General features: G+C 46.2%; 1 protein-coding gene and 1 long non-coding RNA gene across 12 annotated transcripts in view; one reads left to right on the plus strand and one right to left on the minus strand.

Moving 5' to 3' along the window:
* CASKIN2 (CASK interacting protein 2) overlaps window positions 1–26363 on the minus strand; it is a 97001-nt gene that overhangs the window by 33795 nt on the left and 36843 nt on the right. For 8 of the 11 annotated variants that reach the window (XM_083487357.1, XM_083487354.1, XM_083487355.1 and 5 more), the window contains exon 3: window positions 2796–2847. In XM_083487357.1, coding sequence (XP_083343483.1) covers window positions 2796–2847 — 52 coding nt within the window. Of the gene's footprint in view, window positions 1–2795; window positions 2848–3465; window positions 3756–26363 lie in introns of those variants that run through there. The other 3 variants (XM_083487351.1, XM_083487359.1, XM_083487350.1) reach the window with 2 other exon arrangements.
* Window positions 3900–9936, plus strand: LOC310699494. Its single transcript, XR_014522113.1, has 3 exons — window positions 3900–4183; window positions 4282–4435; window positions 6530–9936. It is a non-coding gene; the product is annotated as an uncharacterized lncRNA (long non-coding RNA).

Genomic DNA, 26363 nt, shown 5'->3' on the forward strand with positions numbered 1-26363 from the left:
GATGCCGGTGTTGAATTTCTCCCTCTTTACGCAGCTCTTAAAATTCACAAAGGTCCTTTTTGGAGCTGTGCCCCAAACTATGCTATTTAAGAATAGAATGGAAAGATCCATAAGCAAGGGTAGGCCTGACGAGTTTACAACTTGCAGGGAATGGAGGTGTGTGTGTGTGTGTGGAAGAGACACAAAACCCTAACACTGTGGTCTCTGGTCTGGGGACGGATGACAAGCTATTCCCAGACACAGTGTCTTTCTCCTCCCCGTCCCACCTTTCTTAGCCTGCCTAGACTAATGGCAGTCTCTCTCCCAGCATGGCTCTCCTACTATCCTGAGTGTGTGAGGCCTGTGAGAATGAATAGACCCTGTGTTTCTGGCTTGTGAAAGAGGCTTGTTTATCCAGTCTCTTCCCCCCTCCTCAGGCTGCCCTACACACACACACACACACACAGTCAGCTCCCTTCTTCCACTTGCTCAGGGCTGGTTCCATTCATTCAAAAGGGCTGGGGCAGGCTCCGAGCCCACGGGAACCAAGCCCCCATGGCAAGGGAAAGGCCGAAGCCTTCCAAGCAGCAATAAGGCTGGAAGAGTGTGGAGGGCAAGCTTAAGCCGCGAGCCCGACCCCTGGAACGGCTAGGCTGTGAGGGGATTGCCGTAGCGGATTGGAAGTGGTTGTCCCATTCACATCTCAGAGGAGCCTGCCTGAATTGGAGGGGTGAATAATAGCAGCCACTTCAGGGCAAAGTACCAGGGGGAAACTCCCCCAGGGAATAATGACAGGACCCACAGGAGAGGTCTTTTCCTTAGCCGCAGGCAGCCAGCTAGCAGTCACCTCATGCTGGGCTTCTGCTGCAGGCCTGGATGTTCCAATTATCCCCACGGTAACCTCTCGGTGGGAAGAATGGGTCCTTGCAGCCAGGAGACTGAAAGGGCACGGTGCCCACCAAAGAGGCAGGCCCAAAGAGCGCCGATGAATAGGGTTTGGGAAGCTGTATTGCCATTTGCCTAGCAGGGGCGGGCAACATGTGTGGGTCCCCAAAGCACTTAGAGGCAGCCTGCCAGTGCTGGTTAAAATTCTCCATTTCATTAAAACAAACAATAAAAAGGAAACCTTCTACCCTATGGGGGCTGCAACTAAGCTCCATAATACGACTGTCATAATACTACTGTGTTTCTCTTTGGCAACTACAAAACAGGCAGAAATTCAACAGGGGCAGTGAAAGCCTTACTTGAGTGTCATGTTGACATTCAAGGGAGAGAAGTTATCTCCGCATTGTAATATCCTGCCTAATGGTTCTGAATTTTGCCTGTTCCAGGACTACAAAATGCAGTGTGGATGGAAAGATCTGGATATAAGATTCTGATGAGCTTCTAAACCATATTTCTTGGATACTCCCTTTATACAGGCGTTTATCTGAAACTGTCCTGGCTGAGAATCTGATGTACTCCTTCCTGGCTAGGACTCTGCCATGGGCCTGAAGTCTTGACAAAGCCCCATTCACTTCAACATCCATTTGGAAATCTGTGGGAGTTAGATGCAATGTCCCTGTTACAGTAATTGGCTGGGGGAAGCAGATGGGGTGGGAAGGCAACCACTGGAGAGAAAACATTTTGCTGTACGTGCTGATAAAAATGAGGGAAAGTAATATCACTGCTATAGGAACAGAAATACAGGAACTTATACCACTAGTTAAGCAGCATAAGCTAAATTGTAATGCACGCTATGACCTTAATCCACTGTGATTGCTTGTCAGTGTTCTGGGATGCTACTGTACTTTTTCAAGAGTGGGGTTAGCAGAGAATATCTTTCTTAGCAGCTAAGGAGCAACTGCCTCCCTGAGTAGGTGCCTTCACAGCCATGGCCGGCTCAACCATTAGGCAAAGTGAGGTGATCACCTAAAACAACTGATTTGGGGTGTCATAAAAGGGCAGGACATGGTTAGTTATTGAATATATTATTATATTTTAATACAATAAGGGGGAAGTACTTGTGGGATTTTTTGCCTCGGGTGCCAAAATATCTTAGCTGGCCTAGGATACCATGAAATTTGACTTGGGGGAGGGGTGTGTGAACTATTTGCTGTTCCACCTCAGGCAGCAAAATGTCTCGGCCTGCCGTTCCTTACAGCTGCAGTCCTGAAATCTTCTGATGTCTGCAAACTGTCTTATTTGGTGATCGCTCGTAGCCAAGTAAGATGGTCGTCCATGAACACAGTCTTCACAGTGAGTCCGTAAGTGACTGTGGAGGCTAATTCTGGATCCACACATCCTTCCACAGTGGGGACATTGGTTTCTGGGCAGGAGTTGATCATGGTGAAGGTTTGCCAAATGTGCCTTCCTCTTAGCACGTTTCTCCCTTTCGTCCTGAGTTCATGGGTCTTCAAAGTCCACAACACCTTTGGTAAAGGCTGTTATCCAATTGGAGCACTCACAGGCCGGTGTTTCCCAATTGTCGATGCTTATACCACATTTTTTTAAAAAAATATTTGCCTTGAGAGAGTCTTTAAACCTCTTTTGTTGACCACCAGCATTACAATGGTGGATAAGTCTTGTAGTACTTTAAGGAATGGGCTTCTTAGTCCATTCTTGGCTGTTGGATTCCTAGCATCAAGTGTACTGGTCTGTGATCACACAGGGAGGCAATGACAGAGCAGAAGGACAGAACCCCCATAGTGCCCTGGCTTGTAATCGAAGGGGGCAGTAACTGTTAAACCTTTATCGCTTGTTCCGCAACACATTCACTGCTAGTCCCTCCAACCCATCCAACACTTTTGTCACAATTTAATTGGATTAGTACATACCCATCCACATCTTGGTAGTTCACATTCAGCCGTTTAGTTGATCCCAAGAGTTCTAGAGAAAAAGAACAGGAAATGTGTCATTTCAGGACACAGATGAATAATGGAATTGGGCTGAATACAGATTTTTCAATAAACATTCAGCAATGGCAGCAAATAGGAATCTGCTACTCTCCGTTCTTTAGAGACATCGGGGAGAAGCTATCTGGCTGCAAGCAATGGCTGGTTCTGTCAGAAAATTGTCTGCACAAAATGTAAATATTATCAGAAAAGCCACTCCGAGGGCACATACCCTTTGCCCAGTATCCTGTCTCTGGCAGTAGTTTGGAACTAGTGCATTAAAAGATGCATCCAAGAAGAGGACAGTGATTGGTTTCTGTCATAAAGGCTGGATTTGCTGTAATATATGAAATGAGAGATTCTCAGTGGTGTCTTTCTCCCCCTCCCTGTCTCTTTTTGCATACATTAACAAATTCCCTTGCTTTTTCATATAGTCCCTGGAACAGATCCATGGCCACCCTGCAAAAATAAGTTCAGCTTCCTAAGAGTAATGAGAACTCCTAGGCTCCTATGTCTGAATCTGTCTGCACACGGGAGAAGTTTCCTCTTGAACCATTCCATCTACTTGCAGAAGGAAGTGGACTGGTCCCTCTCCCAAAACCTTCAGACTAACCTTGCCGTGCACAGGACAGTGCATGACCCATCCCTTCAGCCTCTTCTTCTTTCCAAATCCTTTAGCATTGCTTTCCATACACCTGTCTCCATGGGCACCAGCTTACTATTAGCTTCATTCTTATCTTCCCCTTTCCCCAGCATAGCTGCTGCCAAAACATCCCCATCTCCAGAATCTGTTCAGTTGTTTATTCTACATCCACAGAACCAGGAGGCAAAAGCCTCTATCCCCATTGCTGTTGGGCAATGGGTCAGTACCCTCAAGTCCAGTCTGGGAATGCTCCCATTTATAGTCTGGTGCCCAGAAAAGTGCAGCGCTGGGGCATTCTGCTTCCGCCTCCCTGCAACTTACCCACTGCCAGTGAAAAGCCTACGGACCAGATGGCTGGCATTTTTGCGCCATAGCCAGGGGACGGCGGGTCCAGAGGTTGTGAATGCAGCAATTGTATTTGTCTGACATTCTTTTCACCTTGCCCAAGCTCCAAATTTCTAGATAGTATGGGGTCTGAGGAAGTCTCCACAATGAAGAGAGACATTCTGCATTTCTAAACCCGTCTGAATCAGTTTAAGATTCCCTCTGCCTTAGAGTGAAGCCAATTTAATTCTTTTCTTCCACATAATAACGCGGTCATTTATTTGGGAATTCGGTTGCAGAGTAACAGGGAATCAACAACAAAAAGGACATTTGTGAACAAGCAGTATTACTAGTTTAACTTTGGGTGAGCCATTTATTTTTTATACATGTATATTTTTATCTTAAGAAATGAATTCAAAACCATAGCTTCTTTTCATTTCTTGAATATGCACCCTCTTTTAGATGACTTTAAAAAATAAAAATAATGGTGGAAAGGTCCTGAATGAAGACGGAGGAAAGAAGATGCCCTCACTGCTGCTGTTCCTGTTGATCCAACAGCCACTGGCTAGCAATGATGTTTGTAATTAGTATCATGTGATATTATGCAGTTTATAAGGTAATTAATGAGCAACACTCTGATGTTAGACATGTGGGTCAAGACGATAGCAAAATACCCTGAATGTTCTGATGCTAAATAATAACACAATTGTGTGTTGTTCTAAAAAAACAAGTTACCGTATTTTTCGCTCTATAACACGCACCCGACCATAACACGCACGAAGTTTTTAGAGGAGGAAAATCCGTAGGCATGCCACCCGTAGGCATTCCCTCCATAACACGCACAGACATTTCCCCTTACTTTTTAGGAGGAAAAAAGTGAGTGTTATGGTGCAAAAAATATGGTAGTTGTTTCAACTCGGTTCTAGCTTTAACTAGTCACTTTTACAGAGGATGCTCTGAAGGGTCTGCTGAGAATGAAGATCTATTCTGCAATGTACAGTGGTACCTTGGGTTAAGTACTTAATTCGTTCCGGAGGTCCGTTCTTAACCTGAAACTGTTCTTAACCTGAAGCACCACTTTAGCTAATGGGGCCTCCTGCTGCCGCCGCGCCGCCGGAGCACAATTTCTGTTCTCATCCTGAAACAAAGTTCTTAACCCGAGGTACTATTTCTGGGTTAGTGGAGTCTGTAACCTGAAGCGTATGTAACCTGAAGCGTATGTAACCTGAAGCGTATGTAACCCAAGGTACCACTGTACTGTGAAGATACATTGCACAGTATCTGGAATAATAGGCACTCTCTGATCCCCAGGACCTGCACCCTAGGCCACCAAGAATTTGTCAGTTTCGGCTACACCTTTGGGTTTCTAGCTGCGAATATAGCCTTTGGCTTTCATGACTCTTTTCCTTACTTCCCCAACTAAGTGGACACATTGACCCTGTTCCATATGACAAAAAGGTTTAAGGCATTAACTTCACACAGCAACAATCCTAAACAATCCTGAGTAACTGTGCATGGGATCAATGCAAGTCTAGATGTCTGGATGTACATTGGAATCACTTTTCATGAAGACAGAGAATTATGATTGGCAAGAGGACTCTTCTCCAGCATTTCCTCAGTGACCATCCCAAGTTCCTGTGGTACTTTTCAGTTCAGTTTTATAGCCTCGTATTACCCCACTGCTCTGTCCTGTTCCAGAAAGGACTCACTAGAAGCAAATGGAAGCCTGCTTGGACAGGTACAACAAACAAGGCTGTGAGGGGAAGAAAGAGAAGGGGATAGAGGCTGCCTGGGTGATAGCAGAAACTCCTCATAGGTGTGAAGGGGCTCTGGGGTTTCAACTAGTTACATCATAATACAGTGGTACCTCAGGTTACAAACACCTCGGGTTACAAACACTTCGGGTTACAGACTCGCTAACCCGGAAGCAGTACCTCAGATTAAGAACTTTGCCCCAGGATGAGAACAGAAATTGCACCGCCGCTGCCACCACACGGCGGCAGGAGGCCCCATTAGCTAAAGTTAAGAATGGTTTCAGGTTAAGAACGGACCTTCAGGATGAATTAAGTTCGTAACCAGAGGTACCACTGTATGAGGTGGTAAACTCATAGTCCTGTAAACTGGTGCAAACTTCCTCAGGCACAGGACACAGAAGGCAATATTGTCTCTATGACTGGCAGGCAATTCATGAAGCTTCTGACTGACCAAGCCTTGAATATTAGGAGACTAGTCTTCTGATCTTGCTTGTTCATCTGAGCAAGTATATTTTACCTGCTGCTCTTACAGAGCCAAGTTTCCTGTTATTTCAGCTTTCAGCTGCTGGCTTTCTGAGCTACAGAATGTACCTTTAAACTTTAAGGCTCACAGCCTAGGTTTGGATGCAGCCACCTATGTCCCCAGCCTCACCCTGAAGGTTTGTTATGATGTAGCTGCAACTCCTCTGTGGTACTGAAGTACAAGGAAGCTCCTGAGAACTGGGAAAGCAAACTGTTTCTGTAGTAATGGTAGGACCTAGAACTACTATATGCATTTCTCTGACTTCTTGTCATAGCCAAACTGACTGGCAAATTCGTTGTTTAGAGACAGAATGGTGGACTAGCCTGACCTCTGGTCTGAGCCATCCAGATAGGCTGTTCTTATATCCCCAGCAACCAAAGTGAGCAAAATGAATAAGGGCACATCTGCATAGTTCTCATTTTCAACACAACAGGAAGGTGGCTGCAAGATGTCTGTGTCCACAACTGGCTTCACAATCAGTGATAGGATGTCCCAGGAGAAATAGTGTACACCGTTTCCTGGATTGTTTCTTGCACGTCTGGTTGGCAGTGCACCAGAACACCAAATTAAGAATACAGAAAGCAGTGAGGCGCTACTAGCATCTCAGCCCAAGCCACTGAGTTAGTTCAAGCGGAGGTGAAGGGTATCAGGGTATGATAAAGGAAGGCCGGAGGCTCCCACAATTGTACCATCTGCAGCAAATGCCTCACCGCCCAGCTCCTCATCGGTGCTTATGCAAGTTTCTGCTAAGAGCTTCCCAGGCTCGCTATTGTGGATTTGGTGTGATCTGCATCCAGATTTCTTCCAGCCCTTTGGAGTTCAGCTTCTTGTCAGGAGCTCTGCTCCGGTTGCCTGGAAGACGCTGGCTGGGAGAAAAAGATGCACTGCATAGAGGGGGAGCTCCAGGACCCCCCACAGGAGAGAAGAGGGAGTCTGAACAAGAGGTGGGCTCATTGACATATGCAAATATAGGCTGAAAAGAAAAGCCAGCATCATTGTGGCCTTCCTTCAGCTAATCAAAATGTTTTGTAAATAGGTGTATTAATGCAAAACCGATTAAGGAGCTGATTGCACAAACGTGCGTGACAAACTCAGCTGACATTGTCAGCCTTGCGGAACAGAAACCGGGGAGGTCTAAACAGAATCGGAATAATTAGGCCTTTTAAGGACTTTTTCCATCTTCAAAGTGCTCTGCAATCATTCATATGCCTGAGATGTGACTGGGTAAAAGTGCCCTGTCCTTCCACAGCGGATCTGCTCCCTGGGGTTCCTTTTGAGATAAATGGGCTTCCCCCCCCCTTTCCTATTCATGCACGTCCAAGGCATTAAAAAGAGAAATGCAGCTTATACTTTGCAATGCAACCCAAGTGGTAAATGCTGAGGTTTTATGTGGAGAAGGCTCATCTTTCATGTAAGCAACCTGGATTCTAATAAGCAGGCTTGCCGCGCTGCAGGATTCGCTCTAAGGATAAGCCGAACGCAGGAGGAAAGCGTCATCATCTGAATTTCTGCTTAGCACCCAGTTGTCAAAGACATAAGAGCCTAGCTGGGGTGAAAAAAAAGAGAGGCTTCCAGCAGAGTGACTCGGGTTGCTTGAGATCCCTTTTCATGTGCTTTTTCAGAGGAGGGTGACAACAGAGCAGCGACATTGGACTCCATTTCCCAACAGCCCCAATCAGCATGGGCAATGGTCAGGAATGATGGGAGATGTTGTAATCTAACATCTGGAGGGCCACAGGTCGCCCATCCCTGTGGTAGATAGAAGTGGCAGGGTTGCCCCAGCCAGACCTCGCATTGATGCACTGGCTGGTTAAGTTGGGGGGAAAGGAAAGTAGATCGCCTAAGGCTGTGAGGACCCACAACAAAGGGAGTGGCAAAAGGCTGAAAAGCTACAGACAGCTTTCTTCATCGCTAACAGCAGCATGACATGCTATTATTCAACAGGCGCAGCTTTCACTAGCATGGAGCTGTGGGGGGAACGCTCTGCTTGTATAATTTCTGGGTGTCATTTAGATATTAAAGGCAGAGAGCCTCTGTTGGGAAAAACCAAGCAAATAAAGATGGCAACTATACACATCTGGGAGCATCCTAGGACTTTTCGGATCTTTCCTATTGGTTATTAGCTGCATGGAAACAAGGTCCAGCACAGGGGTCCGGCCTGTTACGCCATCCCAAGAACACATAACTATAGATACCGTTAGCATTCTTGAAGGCTGTTGTGGTACTCGGTCATATATATGCTTTCAGAAGGAGTTAACAGTGTGAGAAAAGGGCTGTTTACAAATGGGCCTAGAGTTTTTCTGGGAGCTTCCATCAAGGCTTTCAAAAATCCTTGATAAAACATGAATTAATGAGTGAAAATTTAAATCCCTCTTGGGAAGGGAAGGCACAGAACTTGCCCTCGTTTTACTTATGGGTAAATTGGGACAGTGGGAGGGAGGGGGGAAGATGAAATGGTTTGTTCCAAATCACAGAGAAAAAAGTCTAGCGCAGGGATCTGAGGACAGAACTCAGCTGCCATGACTCCAAGGACCTTATATAATGAGAGACAAGTGGGGGAAATTTTTGAATGGGGGTAGAGAGGAGGGAAGGATTTTTAAAAGAATGCAAACCATACAGTTTTATAAACAATGGTTTATATACTTACAGAAATAATAGTTATTGGGTAGAGTATTTGCAATCTAATTACTAGTAGCACCTGATGTTGATGTATTATAAAAAAAATTATAAAATACATTTCTTCAGTATTTAAATAGCTTTATAATTTGATTTCTATTCTTGCACTAGTCCTGAGAGATCAGTTAACAGGGAAATCAATGACTGCATTCGCTCCTGATGTGCTTCTCCACATATTTCACAAAAGGGTGACAAAAGGCAGAAGGGAAGAGGGGGCCCTGAACCTTTAATAGCTGTGTGGAACAGGAATTTTATCATGCTTATCTTCCATAAGTTACACCTGATGAAATTCTCTCTCCTTCTCATATGACCACCCTAGTGAACAGACTCATATTTTGCCATAGGAATGGGAGCATGTCAGACACTGAGGTCGTGTCTTTTCACTCAGCACAGCCATATCCTTTGACTAAAGACTTCGCATCCATTTCCACCAGATGAGCAGGGACTGGGTGGAACTCATGGAACAAAGCAGGGGAACGATGGGGCTGAGCAGCCAGGAAATGCGGGTGGAGAGAACACACAGCAGTCTGTCAAAACTCTCAGACCCAGCATGTGCCTGGAAGCTTTGGAAACCGAAAACAAACAAACAGAACCCAGCTTCGTACAATAGGATCCAGGACAGATGGACAACTACAACTGTGAGGGGGCTTGCTGATTTAAAAATAACACTCCCTGCTACCACTCCCTCTAATGCCTCTCTGTTAGCCCAGCTCAAAATGAAGTTTAAGGCTGCAATCCTGTGCGTGCTTAACCTTGGAGAAATTCCCACTGAGCTCAGTGGGGGCTTGTTTCTGGTTAGGGACGCATAGGCTTGGCACTGCAAATATGTTACTAATGTGACTTTACTGAATCTACAAGGTGGGCTTCTGTCCCCAAATAATAAAGAACGACCACATATTTCAGGGGCAAGTCATCATGGTTCAAGGAAATATGATCAGACAAGTCTTTACACAACAAGATTGCAAGAGCTCCCTCCAGTGGCAGAAACGCCAAGCATTTGTGGTGTCTTTTTTAAAAAACACCCCCCCCCCCATTTTTACCATGTGTGTAATAGCAGAACACATCTGATTTCAAACTAAGGCATTACATGGTCTTTTTCACACCAAGCTGTGTACTAAATGCCCAATGATGCTGCAGTGTAAAAATTGTGAGACCTGTATTGGATATTTAAGGTTAATTTAATTCATTTCATATATTTACAAACTGCTTTGTTTTATTATTATTATTTATTAAATTTGTATACTGCCCTACATCTGTAAATCTCAGGGTGACTGACGACATAAGACTAAAACAGTCTCTAAGCAACAAATACTTATACAGCAAGCAGTGAAACTGAAAAGCGACTGTACAGTAGTAGATAATATAAAGCTATAATACAATGCAATGTAAAACAGTAAAATCCTCCCAAAACAAAAACATAGCATCACATCTTGAAAACATTTTAAGAACCAGGAATCCCTTCTCTAATTACTACCCTGTTGCCAAGCACAACCTGAACACATATACAGTATGCATCCAGTATTTGAAACTCCCATTGCTCTAGGCACATTTTGCGACAAGGAATTTCATTAGCGCCAGCAGTTTCTGAGCTCTGGGCGCAGTACTGCACCTAAGATTTCGGATTACAAGTGCAGAGTGGAAGGAAAGAGGACCTTTTTCTGCCTCCCCACTTCCAGCTGCTCTCTGAAGACTGGAGAAGAGACCCTCTTAAGAATATTAGGGGGGTGGGTAGGGGAAGGACTAGACCGTGTGAAAAATGAACATAATTTTTTAGCTGCAGTTCAGCTTTGTATTCTTGTTATAAAAAAAAACATGCCTAGACATTTCATTGTTGTGCCCATAACCTAGGTTTAAGGTGCCATTCAACTCCCAACTTTCATATCTCAGCTTCTAACACTGTATAAACATCATGCCCAAATACTCACCTTACTTCTACACTGATCATACTATATCTGCCAGTCATCCCACACCTCCTGAACCAAAAAAACTCCAATATATCCTGTGCAATCATCAACCATTAGGACCAATCACTCCATCCACTCTACTAAAATAACACTGGCAGACAATGCAAGAACACTGGGAGACAATGAAACCATTCACAAACAGAACCATGCAAAATATCAAAACAAGTTCCCTCCTATCAATCACACAAAATATACCAGCGATCTGGCTCTCATCCAAGTTGCTCTCTCTTTCCCACCCAAATCTCTTGTCCAAGGATGGGTAGAACTGGGAAAAGTGCTCCTTCCTCTTACCAAGGAGAGCACTTAGACATTTCAACTCACGCAAGAGGTGCCCCATAAAAAAAATAAACAAGTCAGCTTGAAGGGTGGGGTTTACCAACAGATAGGCTTTATTAAGAGAATGGACGGGGTGGGGGCAAATGGTAGGTATCACTTCTATGGTGGGTGGGACAAGCTGAGCCTGTAAAAGATTCTCTCTTTTGCGATTAAAGGCACAGCTGCCCTGCTCTGTATCGGAGTTGGCAACCCTATGCTATGTCTGTTCCAAAAAAACCAAGGCACAAGCTGTCCCTACAGGAGCAGAGCAAGGAGGTGGAGGAGTTCTAAGTTTACTTCTTCCAAGGCTTTATGGAAGCAGTGGGAGCTGAGGACAGAGAAGGGTTACGGCCACACAGCTCTGGCATAGAGCCTAACATTTCTCGGATGCAAAGCCCAATCTAACCTGGAGTGGGGAAGATTTCTCCATTCAACTTTGGTCTTCTTGGATGGTTCCATCCTTCCTGCATGTGCATGCAGATGCATGCTGCCACCACACACACACACACACACACACACACACACACGGCTAGTAACAGCCAACGTAGAGCCCAGAGAGCATGAGCCGAGGCAGGGAAGTTCCCTTAAGGAGTAGGGTATGGTGGGGACCCAGTACGTAATCACAAAAATCATAGAACTGGACAATTGAAAGGGACCGCAAGGATCATCTAGTCCAACCACCTGCAATGTAGGAATCTTTTGCCCAGCATAGGGCTGAAACCCACAACTCTGAGATTATGAGTCTCATGCTCAACTGACTAAGCTATTCAGCTTGTGGTGAGCTTTGGGTTTGGTCACCCACAGTAAGCTTGGCAAACCTCTTCAGCAACTGTGTTTGGTGTAGCTATTTCAGAACATGCAGCAGGGGTCGGTTGAGATCTCAGATATGATGTGTAATGCACAATGAAATGGAGTTACTGGACAAGGAGAGCGAGGTTTGTCCGGCAGTCCAGCCTTCTGCTTCCCACAGTGGCCAAGGGAGATGCCTTTGGGAACTCCTAAGCAGGCCATGTTGTTTGTCCCCAACATCCTTGATTGGACATATAATGTCTCTGAACATGGAGGTGACCCGGAAACTGCAATTAATCCAGAATGCGGCAGCTAGACTGGTGACTGGGAGTGGCCACTGAGACCATATTACACCAGTCCTGAAAGACCTGCATTGGCTCCCAGTACGTTTCCAAGCACAATTCAAAATGTTGGTGCTGACCTTACAGCCCTAAACAACCTTGGCCCAATATACCTGAAGGAGCATCTCCACCCCCAACGTTCAGCCCAGACACTGAGGTCCAGTGCCAAGGGCCCTCTGGTGGTTCCCTCACTGCCAGAAGTGAGGTTACAGGGAACCAGGCAGAGGGCCTTCTTGGTAGTGGCGCTGGCCCTGTGGAATGCCCTCCCATCAGATGTCAACGAAATAAACAACTATTTGACTTTTAGAAGACATCTGAAGGCAGCCCTGTTGAGGGAAATTTTTAATGTTTGATGTTTTATTGTGTTTTTCATATTGTGTTGGGAACTGCCCAAAGTGGCTGGGGAAACCCAGCTAGATAGGCGAGGTATAAATATTGAATTATTATTATCATCATCATCATCATCATCATCATCATGCAGCAATCATAACTGCCACCACATCCTCCAAATTCCTTCATGATGTGTCATCTGTAATGGCCTAGTTGTAGTCCCCCTATTGATTCTTTCCCTGCTAGAGAGGCCAGGCTCACAAAAGGTATGAAAAAGAATTTCTGGGTCTCTCCATCCCCCCCCCCCGGCAGCACTGCGGGCATCTGTCTTTCATTGCTTTACAACAAACGAGGAGCCCACGAAACTCCAAGGACGGTGATGTCATGGTCTGCAACAATAGCAAGGCTATGGAGCACAGCCCCTGGTGGAGAGTCCAGCTCCCACTCTGCTCCATATACACAGGAATTTGTTTTTTTTTGGGGGGGGTGGCTTCTTTCTTTCAAAACACTTAGGCAAGGGGTTTTTGTTCTTGCATTCTTTCAGCCAAAGGATTTAACTGGGATTGGCAGGGGAGGAAGATGAAGGGAGGTCTGTTTCTAAGCTTCAGGACTTCAGAATTCAATCTCAGCAGCGGGGTTATCTGCTACATGGATTCTGGTGCGATTCAGCAAATAAAAGAGTGCCGAGCTTGCTTTGGGAAAGCTGAAATCAAATCCCTGCTCGGTCCTGAACTCGCTGGGTGGTCTATCTCTGCCTCAGTGGCCCAATCTGTAAAATGGAAATCATGGCCTAACTGAGGGCGAACAAACTAAAATGTGTAGAGCTCAGTTGTATATTTAAAGAAAGCTCTATCAAAGATTGCAAATAATAGAGATGGAGTGGGTGTGGGTTAGGGAGAGAGAGAAGGGGGTGAGGAGGCGGTCAAGTGTCTGAAGGACAATTATTCTTGTGCAAATTCACATCCCCTCAAATGAGGGGGAAATGAGCTCTGAAGACTCTTCCCTCTGAATACCTTTTTTCACATACCATTCCATTCTGCCCTGAAATTATATTAAATTTATACCACACTTTTCATCTAAGGAGCTCAAGGTGGGGTATGTGGTTCTCCCTCTCTCCATCCTCACAACAACCCTGTTAGGCTGAGAGGCAGTGAAAGGCCCAAGGTCTTCATGGTTTGAATTCTGGCCTTCCAGAGCCTAGTCCGACATGCTAACCACTACACCATTCCTGTTGTCCACATCCTTCAGTGCTTATCTCAAACTCTATGCTGCAATGTTTGGCCCAGAACAAGAAGGCAGGATTGATATCACCCTCCCAGTGACCGCATCTGTCTAAAACCCGTCTGCTGTGTTGAACAGATTCCCACGGAGATATTTTGGATTGTGGGACAAAGAGCCACAATGTGGGCCTTGGGCTGTGCATGTCGTTCCCCTCAGACACTGCTATTTGAGAGGCGTGGTGCTGCCTTCTGAGACCACAAGGCCAAGCTGGCCTCTCACTGGGGAGCAGCTACAAAGATTGAGGCTTGTGTTGTGTGTTCCGGCGAGTGACCCAGAGCGTTCTGTGATGTGGTCGGCTGACCTTTCCGAGAGACGTCACCCAGGCCTCAGCTGGTTGCCCTGAGGTCCCCAAAGCCAGTTATCCAGCTCTGTCTGAACCCTATCCAGATTCACTCTTGGTCAGAAAGCACCAGGCTCAAAGCCAAGGGGAGAGAGAAAAAATAATAATATACATCCAAAGTACAGAAGCATAACAGGAATCCCAAACTGTCCAGAGCATCCACAATTGGAGGATGCTTCTAGCTTGCTATGACAAGTGATTCCTAGATTCACAGAGGAGATGAGCCTTACACTGTAACCGTCAGATGGTGACATAGGACAGGAGACAAGGGAAAATAGCAAAGGGGAAAGCAATCACGAGTGCTAAATACACGTGTGTGTGTGTGTGTGTGTGTGTGTGTGTGTGTGTGTGTTTAAGGCTGACATTCTTAGGATTCTGAGAAAGCCACTGGATTCTACATCACAAGCCCAAACTCTGTAATTCTAAGCATCACTGCAGCCACATGGATGTGGGGGCCAGAAGGACAACTCCTTGCCAGGCATGGCGACGATGTTCTGCATTTTTTTCTCTTGGCACGAAGAGCACCCCCTGCTCTGCGTGCAGCTCTGCATATCTCATCGCCATCGTGTCCGTGCACCTTTCCCTCTCTGTGTTTCTGGAGAGCTGCATTTGATCCTCTAAGCGGCTGCTGCGGCACTTTCGCAGTAGGTTATGTTTGTCCATCACTATGGAAGAGCCAGGTGTCAAGTGCCGCCAGCTATCAGCTGTGCGCAGGTGTTATCGTATTGGCAGTTGGGGTGTGCCCCTCTTCTGCCCATAGATTGCCAAGGGGAATCGGAGGCCGGCGTGCACTTTGCCCATGTTCCCAGGCTGAACTCTTGTTTACCTCCTCTCTCACAATATTGCACTGTTGCCAAAGGAGGGCATGTTTTTGCTTCACACTTTGTGGCAGATAGGCAGGGCAAAATGGGCTGTCAGTTGGCTCTGTGCAGGCACGCTCGGCTCAGTGAGTCACATTCCACTCCTGCCAACTGCCCCAAAGGCTAACCTTGGCACTGCCCACACCCAGGAGCACAGACCCTTGTAGACTCTTAGGCCTCATCTGCACTATGTGTGCATTTAAAGCAGTACCATACCAGAGTAAACAGTCATGGCTTCCCCCAAAGGATTCTGGGAATCCTGTGGTTTGTTAAAGAATGCTGAGAGTTGCTAGCAGAGCCCTATGCCCCTCACAGAACTACAGTTTTAACAGAGGTTTCATGGTCAGTCCCTCTTCATAGGGAACTGTGGTGGTTGTAACTCTGTGAAGGGAACTGGGGTCTCCTAACAACTCTCCACACTCTTTAGCAAACTGCATTTCCCAGGATTCTTTGAGGGGAGGCCTGAATGTTTACTGTGGTATGATACTGCTTTAAATGTGTAGTGCAGGTGGGGCCAGGGAGGGAGGAGGAAACAAAGTCTAGTAGATAGCGAAGTTCTTTTTTTAAAATAGCAACTATCTGTTCCTCAGAGTTAAGGAGTTACAAACCCATCTACGCTGCTGAAACACTTGATCGCAAACCGAAGGGAATGTGCTTTTCTTAAGACACATTTGCAAAAGCTCCAAGTTCCCATTTCAATGCCACACCCCACACTTGCTGGCAACAAACAAATACCATTCTGTGCTGAGGAGGTACATCCTGATCTTGCCCTTCAGTTTCTCCCCCATTAACCAAGAGCAGTTTTGCTGGGGATAAGGAGTAAGCCAGGGTCAAGCTCAACTTGGGCAAAAGGCTCTGCTATCTGGGGAGGCGGGGAGGGCTGCCTGTTGCTGGCATGCTGAGTTTTGAGGGATTTGGGAATAAACAGCCCCAGCCACGCTTCTGCCCTCTTAGAAAAACTCAGGCAGCTCCTTGCAGACATCAAGAGCCCCTGCCATTTCTGAAGACAGATTTATCAGGGTGGCTGGCAGGGTGAATCTGCCCACACTTGACTCATGGGGGAGTTCTGATGGATTGAAAGTTACAAGGAATTCCAGATACAAACATGGCAGCTCTCCCAGGAGCGTAACAGCCGTGCCAGGGAAAAAAAAACTTGGTATGAAGTTCTAAAGTGTGCCAGTGAGGACCATTCCTAGTTGAGGTACAAGCTTCTCCAACAGCTGCTGCTGCTTCTACTCTTTTATACTGGCCTGGAGGCAGAGTGTGAACATTTTCCCAACCCCCTGCAATCAGTACAGAATCCATTGCATGCTGCACACCCCATGAAAGCACTGCATGCCATAGCTAGAAAAGAATGCCCCTGGGTTGCCCCCCCAATGGATTTTGTTTCCATCTAGGACAGCGGTTCTCAACCTGTGGATCCCCAGATGTTGTTGGACTACAACTCCCATCACCCCTGAGCTCTGGCCTTGCTAGCTTGGGAAATGGATTACTTTTACATCTAACCAATCAGGAGTGTATCAGCACATGGTTGAAAACTATGGCCCGAAAAGCCTCCTCGATTGGTCTTTCATCATCCTTTTTACACCATCTGGGTTATGATATTGCCCTTAAATCCCTGAAGCAGAGGTTATGGGATATCTCACAAAGCGATCTTCACTCTAGATCTTATGTAACCTGCGGACCGTTTGCATCTGGAATCCACTATGGATTCCATTATACAAACTTGTGGCCTGACAGCAGTTGAATTACAGTTCTGTGCAGTTCTGGTTGTCTCAATATCAACAATGATATTATAGAGCTGGGACAGGTTCAGAGAAGGGCAACCAAAATTATCAAGGGGGTGGATTTTGGAGTAACTTCCCTATGAGGAAAGGTCACAACTTTCAGGGCTTGTTATAAGTTTGCATTCAGGCAGCCCCAGCTTCAACCTCCGGCATTTACAGATAGGATGGGAGAGTCTCCTGCCTGAGAGCAGGATTCAACAAATCTGTTGTGTGTGCGGAACAAGGTCTGCTCACGCAATAGGATTTCCCCCTCCCCACTAAAACCCAGAACAGGTTTAGGGGTTGCACGGGAGGAGGGGAGTGAGGGAAGTCCCATTGTGTGAGCAGACCTCATTCCCTTTGCTAGAGCTATGTTGAATTTGACCCTGAACCCCTGGGGAGCTGAGCTGCTGCCAGCCAGAAAATATGGGGCTAGATGAACCATTGATTGATAAGGTGGCTTCTTGGGTTCCTGTGCATTTACCAACAGAACAGTCTGAGCTGCTGCTGGCTTGCATGTCTATGGAGCAACAGAGACAGTGCCAGCTGCCAGGAAGCAGTTAATACTAAAGGTGGCATGAGAAAGGGCACGTGCCTTCGCCAATGACCTTTATGAGTACAAACTACTCCAGCTCACACAAGCTCTGGGCAAACACACAGGGCAGGGGGAGGGAAACGGTTTCAGTCTTGCTCAGGACATACCTGCAGCTGCGTGCTGCTTGTCCACAGCTAGAGGTGTGGAAAACAAGGTTTGAAAAGAAGCAGTTCACCACAACTGCAGCACCACCTTATTCCCGTGGAATCTGGACTGCCACCACCTCAGGGTTACAGTAATTCAACCATAAATCTGCACACTTAACCAGTTCAATAAACACAGATTTGAGGCTTGATTTCAGAAGGAGCTTTGATCGGGGGTGTTCAGTGCTGATGGCAGGGGCTGTAAAGGCACTGTGCGTTTTCTTGATTCAGCAAGGCCTTGTTTGAGCTAATTCCACCACCACCCCTCTTCTCCCTGACCCAGCTCCCACAACAAAGAGATCTGCCCATATTTAGTCAGAGGCAACCGTTAATTAAGCATGCTCAAATATCAACTGCGATGAGATACTGCAATATTTACTTTAATTACATAATTAATTAATTGCTCAAAGGCAAGGCAGCATTGCAGAACGTCTCATTACAGTACTTTGAGGTTGCTGCAGGTGTGCACAAGAGGACGGTGTGTGTGTGTGACGTGGTGGGAAGGGGGGGTAAGAAAGACGTTAAGAAAGCGACGCTCTTAATCAAACGCTGGTTACAGAAATGGCAAGACAGCGCTAAGTAAAGAAATGGACCTTACACGATGGAGAACGCCAAATCAAATATTTGACTAAAGAAAAACCATTGAGTATATTGTGTTGAGCAAGTGATCAGCTTACCCTGTTCTGACAAACAGAGACGCCCCCTCTCTCCCTCCACACACCAGTTTGTAAAGTGGTTAGACTGGGAGACCAGGATCCAAATCTGTGTTTGGCCACGAAACCCACTGGGGGGACCTTGGGTCAGTCACCATCACTCAGCCTAATCTACCTCACAAGGTTGCTCTGAGGATAAAACAGGGAAGAAGACAATTATTCCCATCATCCTGAGCTCCTTGGAGGAAAGGTGGGATATAGATGAATGAAAACATAAATAAAAGAGATGCCTTTTCCAAGTTGATGTCATTCATAACATCCGGAAGGCACCAGATTGGTCTCTGCGGACATTGTTAGCGAAAGGAGAATTATACAATGACTGGATTCTCTAGAAACGCACACAGACATTCCCTGCTTATGTTTCACTTAAACTTGTTGACGGTTGGACATGCTCATCCATAAACCCAAACTGTTTGCATTCCAGGATGCTGTGATCATATGGAGATGGAGATGCCCAGAGTATGCTGTGCAGATTGGCTGCTCCTACCCACTGCCTATCAGGCTATTGATATAATAGCATGTAAAGAGGAAGGATGCCCTATATAGGATCATATTTTAGAGTTAAGCAGAGATCTGCATTTCCATCTTTAGGGCCATACCTTTGTCCATGCACCTAAACCGGACAACAAACTGAATGCTTTGCTTTTGTGAACATAGTTACGGTTCTGGCTCACGCACTGCAATTCCCACTCCCTCCTGGCCCAAAATATTTACATAAGCCATAATCCGTATAACTATATTTCACAAATGATTTATGAGCATGGAAGGGTTTGCTCTCCACTGTCCGGGCTTTGGAAAGTCCTGGGGAAGGAGGAGCGGCTGGCTCTATCGGAGGTACACACGTAGAACATTTCTAGGCTTCGGAAAGGATGTGATGTTAATGGGTGATTCCTGTTTCCCCTTCAGCTTTCATGGAGGGATGGGACCAGTCAAACCGAATCAAGTTTTTAAAGAGATGAAGGGGGGGAAAGCCGACAGATGCCGGCAGGCTGTTCCATGCTGTTCAGTCTCCATCAGCACCTTCTGCAAAGCCTAATAATTGTGAAGGAGAGGGAGGGAATGTAGTGGGGAAATAGATTATGATGGTGTGTGTGTCCCACCCCTCTCAGATGCCAAAAAAATATTGGGAAATCATCTGGATCTTATGCAGCCCAGCCACCCACCTCCCTCCACAGGGAGCAATGGGCAACTGAGATCTCAAAGCAGGACAGGAAAGAACATCCAGGTCTTTTCAAACAAAGTTACGGCACAGGCAAGGGAGAACAATGGAAGGAAAGAGGAGCTGGAAAGTCAGACTCCACTTGGACAGGAACAGGGGACGGCACACCCTGCCCCCACTGAAGGAGTATGTTCTATTATCGGTTCAGGACAGAGGGTGCAGCTCCCCAGCAGGAAGGGATCACAAGAGAGTCACTGTTGTAATGGGAAGCAAGGCCTAGGGCAGCACAACCGCTGGGGAAGACGGTCACACAGATCACAGATTCTTCCAGACTGCAAGCATTTTGGTGAGGGATTCAACTGCATACGAGTACTTTAGGTTTGTAAATGATTTAAGTGTTCTGACACCCTAGCGCAGGAAATCTGCTTTTTTATGTTTGCAGTTTGGAAAGTGACAGGGAAATGCATTGAAAAGTATGGAATGGTTCACGATCAGCTTCACGATCTGTCCTTCCAGTGAGCACTCAGGGCTGATTTCCTTTAAGAATGGATACGTTTGATCTTCTTGCAGTCCATGGGACTCTCAAGAGTCTCCTCCAGCACCACAATTCAAAAGCATCAATTCTTCGGCGATCAGCCTTCTTGATGGTCCAGCTCTCACTTCCATCTCAGTTAGGAATGCTTAAACATGAGAACGGCTGCGTACACACCATACACTTAAAGCACATTTAAAGACGCCCACCCAAATAATTCTGGGGAGTTTAGTTATTTGGGCTGGGAATTATAGCTGTCTGAGATAGAAGCTGCAATTCCCAGGATTTGGGGATGGGCAAGGAATTTCCTTTAAATGTTTGGTGTATACGCAGCCAAAATCTGTGTTCAGTTTCAGCCTAAGACATCAAACTCAAAACAAAACACAACAGCCCAATATGGGCTAGCTAGCATATATAAGACACCTAACATGTTTCAGAAAAAACAAACTCTTTACCAAAGTGCTGTGGTTAAACTGCTTCCGATAAATCTAACTCCACAAATCTGGTCAGGTTACATTCATGTCTCTGCTGTGAGTGCTGAGGAGACTGCTAACTAACTACAATGGAGGAAGCAATGTAGCTACTGCTGCAACCCTCCCGAATCCTAGGAGGCATTCACAAAACCACACAGCACAAACAGACAATTTACATCTCAACACATTTTGGTCATTCTTTTGTTCACACAATTACAAAGGATGAAAAATAGGCTTCTATGGCTTCCAACAGCGTGTGAAGGGGAGGTGGGGAATCTAAACTGCGCCAAACGCGATGAATTAATAAATCTGGTGAAAGGCACAGGATTGGAACCTTAGCTAGTTAAATTTGGATCCTGTTGAAATCAAGACTTAAGTTCCATTTGATTTCAATGGAAGCTAAAATTCAACAAGCTTGGTCTGGATCCATTACAAAAGTCAATATAGGATTGTGAAAAGTTTCCCCAAAGTGTTCATCGCAAGTTAATCATACTGAATTCAATGGGGCTTACTCTCAAGTAAGGAGAACTGAAGCATCAGTTATGTTGACTGAAACCAAAAGAATACTTAACAATGTGATCTCACATGTGTCTACTTGGAAGTAAGACCCTCGAGTTCAATGCAAATTATTCCCAGGTAACTGTATAGAGGACTGCAGCCTAACTATATCAAAGGGATAACTAAGGATACAAAAGACCCCTTTAAATATGGGGTGGCAATTTTGAATAAACAGATTGTAAAGAGATATTTGTCGTCAATTAATTCAGAATAAACAAGCAAGATGCCATCTTGCCTCTAATTCTTCAGATCAGAGCAGACAACCTACAATCTGTCTCTTCAGGTAATCCTGGATTTAGCCATGTGTGTGGCTGACATAGCAGAGGGATACTGAATAAGTAGCGGAAGAGGGCATAAAAAGTACGATCAGTAAAGGGCATCATTTTCAGATTCTGTGATATCAGTCACTGGTAGAGAAACCCGCAGAAACAGGTAGACCAGTGTGGACTAGGAGAATAAATGAACTTCTTGGCTTGTAGGCTTGGCAAGCTTGACTTTGAAGGCTTCTCTAAAGGCATTTTCAGACTTTAAATAATAATAATAATGATGATGATGACCCTTTAACATATCACTAGCCTTCATACCATCCAAGTACCAACAGTACAGTCATACTTTGGTTCTGGAATGCCTTGCGACTTGAATGTTTTGACTCCCAAACACCGCAAACTTGGAAGTGAGTGTTCCAGTTTGCAAACGTTTTTTGGAAGCTGAATGTCTGATTCAGCTTCCGGTTGAGTGCAGGAAGCTCCTGCAGCCAACTGGAAGCCGTGCCTTGGTTTTCGAATGTTTTCAGAAGTCAAAATGACTTCTGGAACAGATTCCATTCAACAACCAAGGTACGACTGTACCCTACTCCAAGTAAACAAAATGGAGGCAAAGTCTTGCTACTGCTGCTCTGGGTAATATGTATTCCAGCGCTGCAAACAGAAAATGCTCATTAGTCTCTGAAAGAGGGCTGGGGGGGCGGCGAAAAACATTTGGCAGAAAGGCAGGGCAACAGATATCCCAAACTGGCACTATTGACTGTGTGTGTTAGTGAGATTTATGTCGTCATAGCCATGATGTTATGGATGCTAGCCAATAGGTGCTTACGACTAGCACAAGTACCATCCACAACGTACTTACATTCACAATAGTCATATCAGTATGGAGAAGGGAGCAATTACATTTCACCAATATTGCAGTATGGGTGCAGATAAAAATGTGATTCCCCTGCAGGTGTTGTAAGCAACAACTCATTTCTGCCTAATGTGGTGCAGGGATCTGGAGAGATCCAGAGTCAACTGTCTCACATTGTAATCCTCTGCATTTAATTCTAAGCTAGTAGTTGAAAGAAGTTTTCATACTGACATTACATCTTGAGAGATACTATGAACTTGGCAAGCCGTCTCCCACCCATAAAGGAAGATTCTTGGCTCCTAGGTGGATCTCATCAGGAAGAGGGGAAGTCTGTGCTTCTCCTGGAGACGGAAATCTATCCATTCCCCACCCTAACATGGAAACAGCTGGGGAAGTCATCAGATGGGGGTGTAAGGAGGGGTGGCAGGAGAGGAATCAAGCCATTCCTTCAGAGATATAGAAAGCTCCTTTCCCAGCTGGCAAGGAAACATGTTACCGGTCTATGAAGTCATCATCATTTCTTCTGGGATCTGACTGTTCCGCTCTCCAGGATGCGAGATCAGCAGCGTTTTATTTACACAAGGAAGAGGTGGAGCCATGTCCATTTCCTCCATCCTTCCGAAAGGACAGGACACCTCCCAGGAGGAACTGAGATGTGTGTGATATGGAGGAGGGGACCTGGTTTCAGTAGCTAGACTCTCTCCCAGCATTGTCCACAGTGGCTCCTTTCAAACCACGCGGAATATTTCATGGGATGTATATGTTGGAAGCTTCCTGCTAGTCACACAGCTATTCCGAGCCAAGCTTGTATCTCAGTAAAATATCGGGGCAAGAGAAAGCCCTAAAGACCTTGGGAATAAATAATGCACCTAGCACCGGTTTCCAGGGCAATATATTGGTGCCTCCTTACATAATATGGAAGTCCCTGTATCTTGAGATCTGGGAGGATTACTGTTTTTGGCTAATGTCAGGGAACTGCCATCAGTGCCGGAGGGAGAGAGCAAGCTCCAGAGGGATCCCAGAGAGCGTCCCGGGATTGGGAGAGGCAGCCCATCCTCTGGGGAAGGGAATCAGCTTAGCTCCAGTGGAGAAGGGGGGCAGATGGGGGAATCTGAGAGGGGGCCACATGACTCCTTGCCGGGGACCAGCGGGGAGAGGAAGAGTCCTCTGCTGCCTACGTCCTCCTTGCGCAGAAGGCTTCTGCGCAGGGAAAGTAGGAGGAGACTGGGCGTGAAAGAACTTCTTTGTTGGAAGAAGTTTAAGAAACGCCCACTGACAGATTCTGCCAGCGATTGAGACAGCCACGGGTGAGTGGCTGTCCGGACAGAAAAGGTTCACGTAGCCAACCCAGCCAGGTGTGGGCACGAGCAACCCCTAGAACCATTACAGCTAAGCACGAGCAAAATGGGAGGCAAGCAGGCCGAAAGTGGCTTTGCACACTGATTTGCACCACTTTGCTTTAAGGCCATAGGAAGAGCCTGCTGGATCAGGCCAATGGCCCATCTAGTTCAGTATCCTGTTCTCACAGGGGCCAGCCTGTAAGCACGACCCGACCACAAGAGAACTCTCTCGCACTGTGGTTTCCAGCAACTGGCATTTACTGCCTCTGACCGTGTAGCCACTATGGCTAGTAACCATTGATAGCTTTCTCCTCCATTTCCCTCCTCTTCCAAGCTTCCAAGCCTCTTCCATGGTTATATGACCAAAAGCGCCTCAAGAGATCTCTGCGAGCCCCAACCAGCCCTCTATGCAGATACACGCTTAGATTAATTTGGAGCGCATGGCCTTCCAACCACCATGAAGGCACAGAATCCTCTTCTGGAGTGGATGAGAATGGCAGACACTTGCAGAGGACACCAGGCAGAAGTGAGGCATCTTCCTGTCGCAGGACATGCTGGAGGGATGGAAGCAGCAGCCAGGGGCTGCAGGACAGAGTGGTGTGAACCTTGCGGCCTATCCTGCCATCACCTCAGCCAACCTACTGCCCTCGGGGCCATCGAAGGACGCTGTGCCGCTGCCAGCGCTGATTCATCTGCCAGGCTAGTTGGCAAGGGCGGGTGTGTGTGTATGATCATCTTGTGCTTCACCGCAGGAAGCAAAACATCTTGTCTTGCTCTGTACTGGATCCAAAGTTTGGGGCTCCCCAGGAAACCTAGTGTTAATGCTGTGAGCCCCTCCATCTTTACCTCAGGTTGTATACACAGCTGTGCCTTGGTTCTGGAATGCCTTGAAACTTGAATGTTTTGGCTCCTGAATGCCGCAAACCTGGAAGTGAGTGTTCTGGTTTGTGAACGTTTTTCTGAAGCTGAACGTCTGATGCGGCTTCCACAGCTTCCGATTGAGTGCAGGAAGCTCCTGCAGCCAATCAACAGCCGTGCTTTGGTTTCCGAATGTTGAACAGATTCCGTTCGAGGACCAAGGTACGACTGCATGTGTACAGAAAACTGAATATCCTAAAGATATACAGTATATATCCTTTCATTTCAAGGAAACCAAACCCTGGGTAAGTACTGGAACTCCTCGAGTTTCTCACCACTCGTTTATTGGGGTGCATGATGCAGCATGCCTATTGCTGCTATTAATAATAATTAATATTATAACACAGCAGCAACAATTATAGCCATCACACCGTGTTTGTAGGAAGGGAGTTAGGCCCATCAGGCATAGCCCACAACCTGCTTACACGGGCCTAGATTAGAATATACCAAGTTCCATTTGATGTACAAAGGATTCCCTCAGAAGAGTGTGAAACTCTTAATTTCAGGGTAGTGGGTTCGAGCTCCACATTGGGCAAAAGATTCCTGCATTGCAGGGGTTTGGACTTAGATGACTCTCGTGGTCCCTTCCATTATTCTATGGCCCTGGATGAAAGAAAATTTAGGTATAGGGGGGCAGACATATTTGATTAATTAATAATTCCAAGAAACTTGGTTTCGATTTGCCAAGTGGTTTTGCTGAGCACAGGAGACCCAATAATGTGTGTCTCCCAACACAAGGCCTTCTGAGGCGTAATCTGATAGTTCGGTGAAATAACCATGAGGGTGATTGAGGTGGTGTGGGGGGAAGAGGCAATGATGTAGGAAGGATCAGCACAGCCACAAAGAAGATGAATACATGGGCAGAGTGGTGATGTCACACTCCACCCCACGTTACCATGACTTTCCAAGCGGGTGAGACGGCAAACAGTTACAATGGAGCAGGCCCACACAATGGCTGCAATCATGGCCGCTGCGGCTAAGCTTATAAATATGCAATTATGCTGAGTGTGAATCAGCCTTTAAGCAAAGCATTTTGAGATTCACGAGCACACTCAAGTGTCAGTGTCCTTTCTGATCAAGCTTGAAATGTGAGGGCCGGGGTGACGGCTAAATGACCCCCCGAAGGGACGTGTTTATGAAACATCAGAGACCCTGAGGTTTAAGGCGCGTGAGGTAAAGTGAGGTCCCATGATGGAGCTTGGCGGTAGCGCCAGCCTGTTCATGTGTCCCTGAACTAGAAGTCAAAACGAGCGCATGACATATTAATGAAATCCACAGAGGATGCTGCTGACCACGGTTGGTTTTCGGGGACACCAGTGTGGGCAGAGAAAATAATGCACAGGGACTTAAGAGAGATTAGGAGAATGAGCAGAGAGAATAAACAAAAAGCAGATTCAACTTGGAAAATTGCAAACTACAGCATCTGGGGAAAAGTTAATCCGCTGGGCGGATATTGAACAGAGGGAGAGAGACCTTGGAAGCAGAATGCAGAGGGAGAAGCAGACGCTAAGCTAGGACTATGTGATGCAGTAAAGCAAGAGTTGTTTAAAGGGGGGGGGGCTAATAAAATGGTGAACTTGTATATGCCTCTGTGTCCACGGTTATCAGACGCCAGGTGACCAGGTAGCTTGCTGTACACGGGACAGTATTTTGAAGGTCTATCCAGCCCAATTCTGGAAATTTATTGCAGAAATGAGTGATTGGAGAGGCTAAAGGAAAGAAACTACCTATATTTATTTAATTTGCTTAAAGATGTAATTTAGCATTACAGGTGCTGGGGACCAGGACATCCAGTTCAATACAGTGGTACCTCGGGTTAAGATCTTAATTTGTTCTGGATGTCCGTTCTTAACCTGAAACTGTTCTTAACCTGAGGTACCACTTTAGCTAATGGGGCCTCCTGCTGCCGCAGCACAATTTCTGTTCTCATCCCAAAGCAAAGCTCTTAACCCGAGGTACTATTTCTGGGTTAGCGGAGTCTGTAACCTGAAGCATCTGTAACCTGAAGCGTCTGTAACCTGAGGTACCACTGTATTATGTTAACAATCTACGCAC

This window comes from Podarcis liolepis (genome assembly GCF_965112155.1).
Source record: "Podarcis liolepis genome assembly, chromosome: 2".
In the NCBI taxonomy this organism is placed as follows: Eukaryota; Metazoa; Chordata; class Lepidosauria; order Squamata; family Lacertidae; genus Podarcis; species Podarcis liolepis.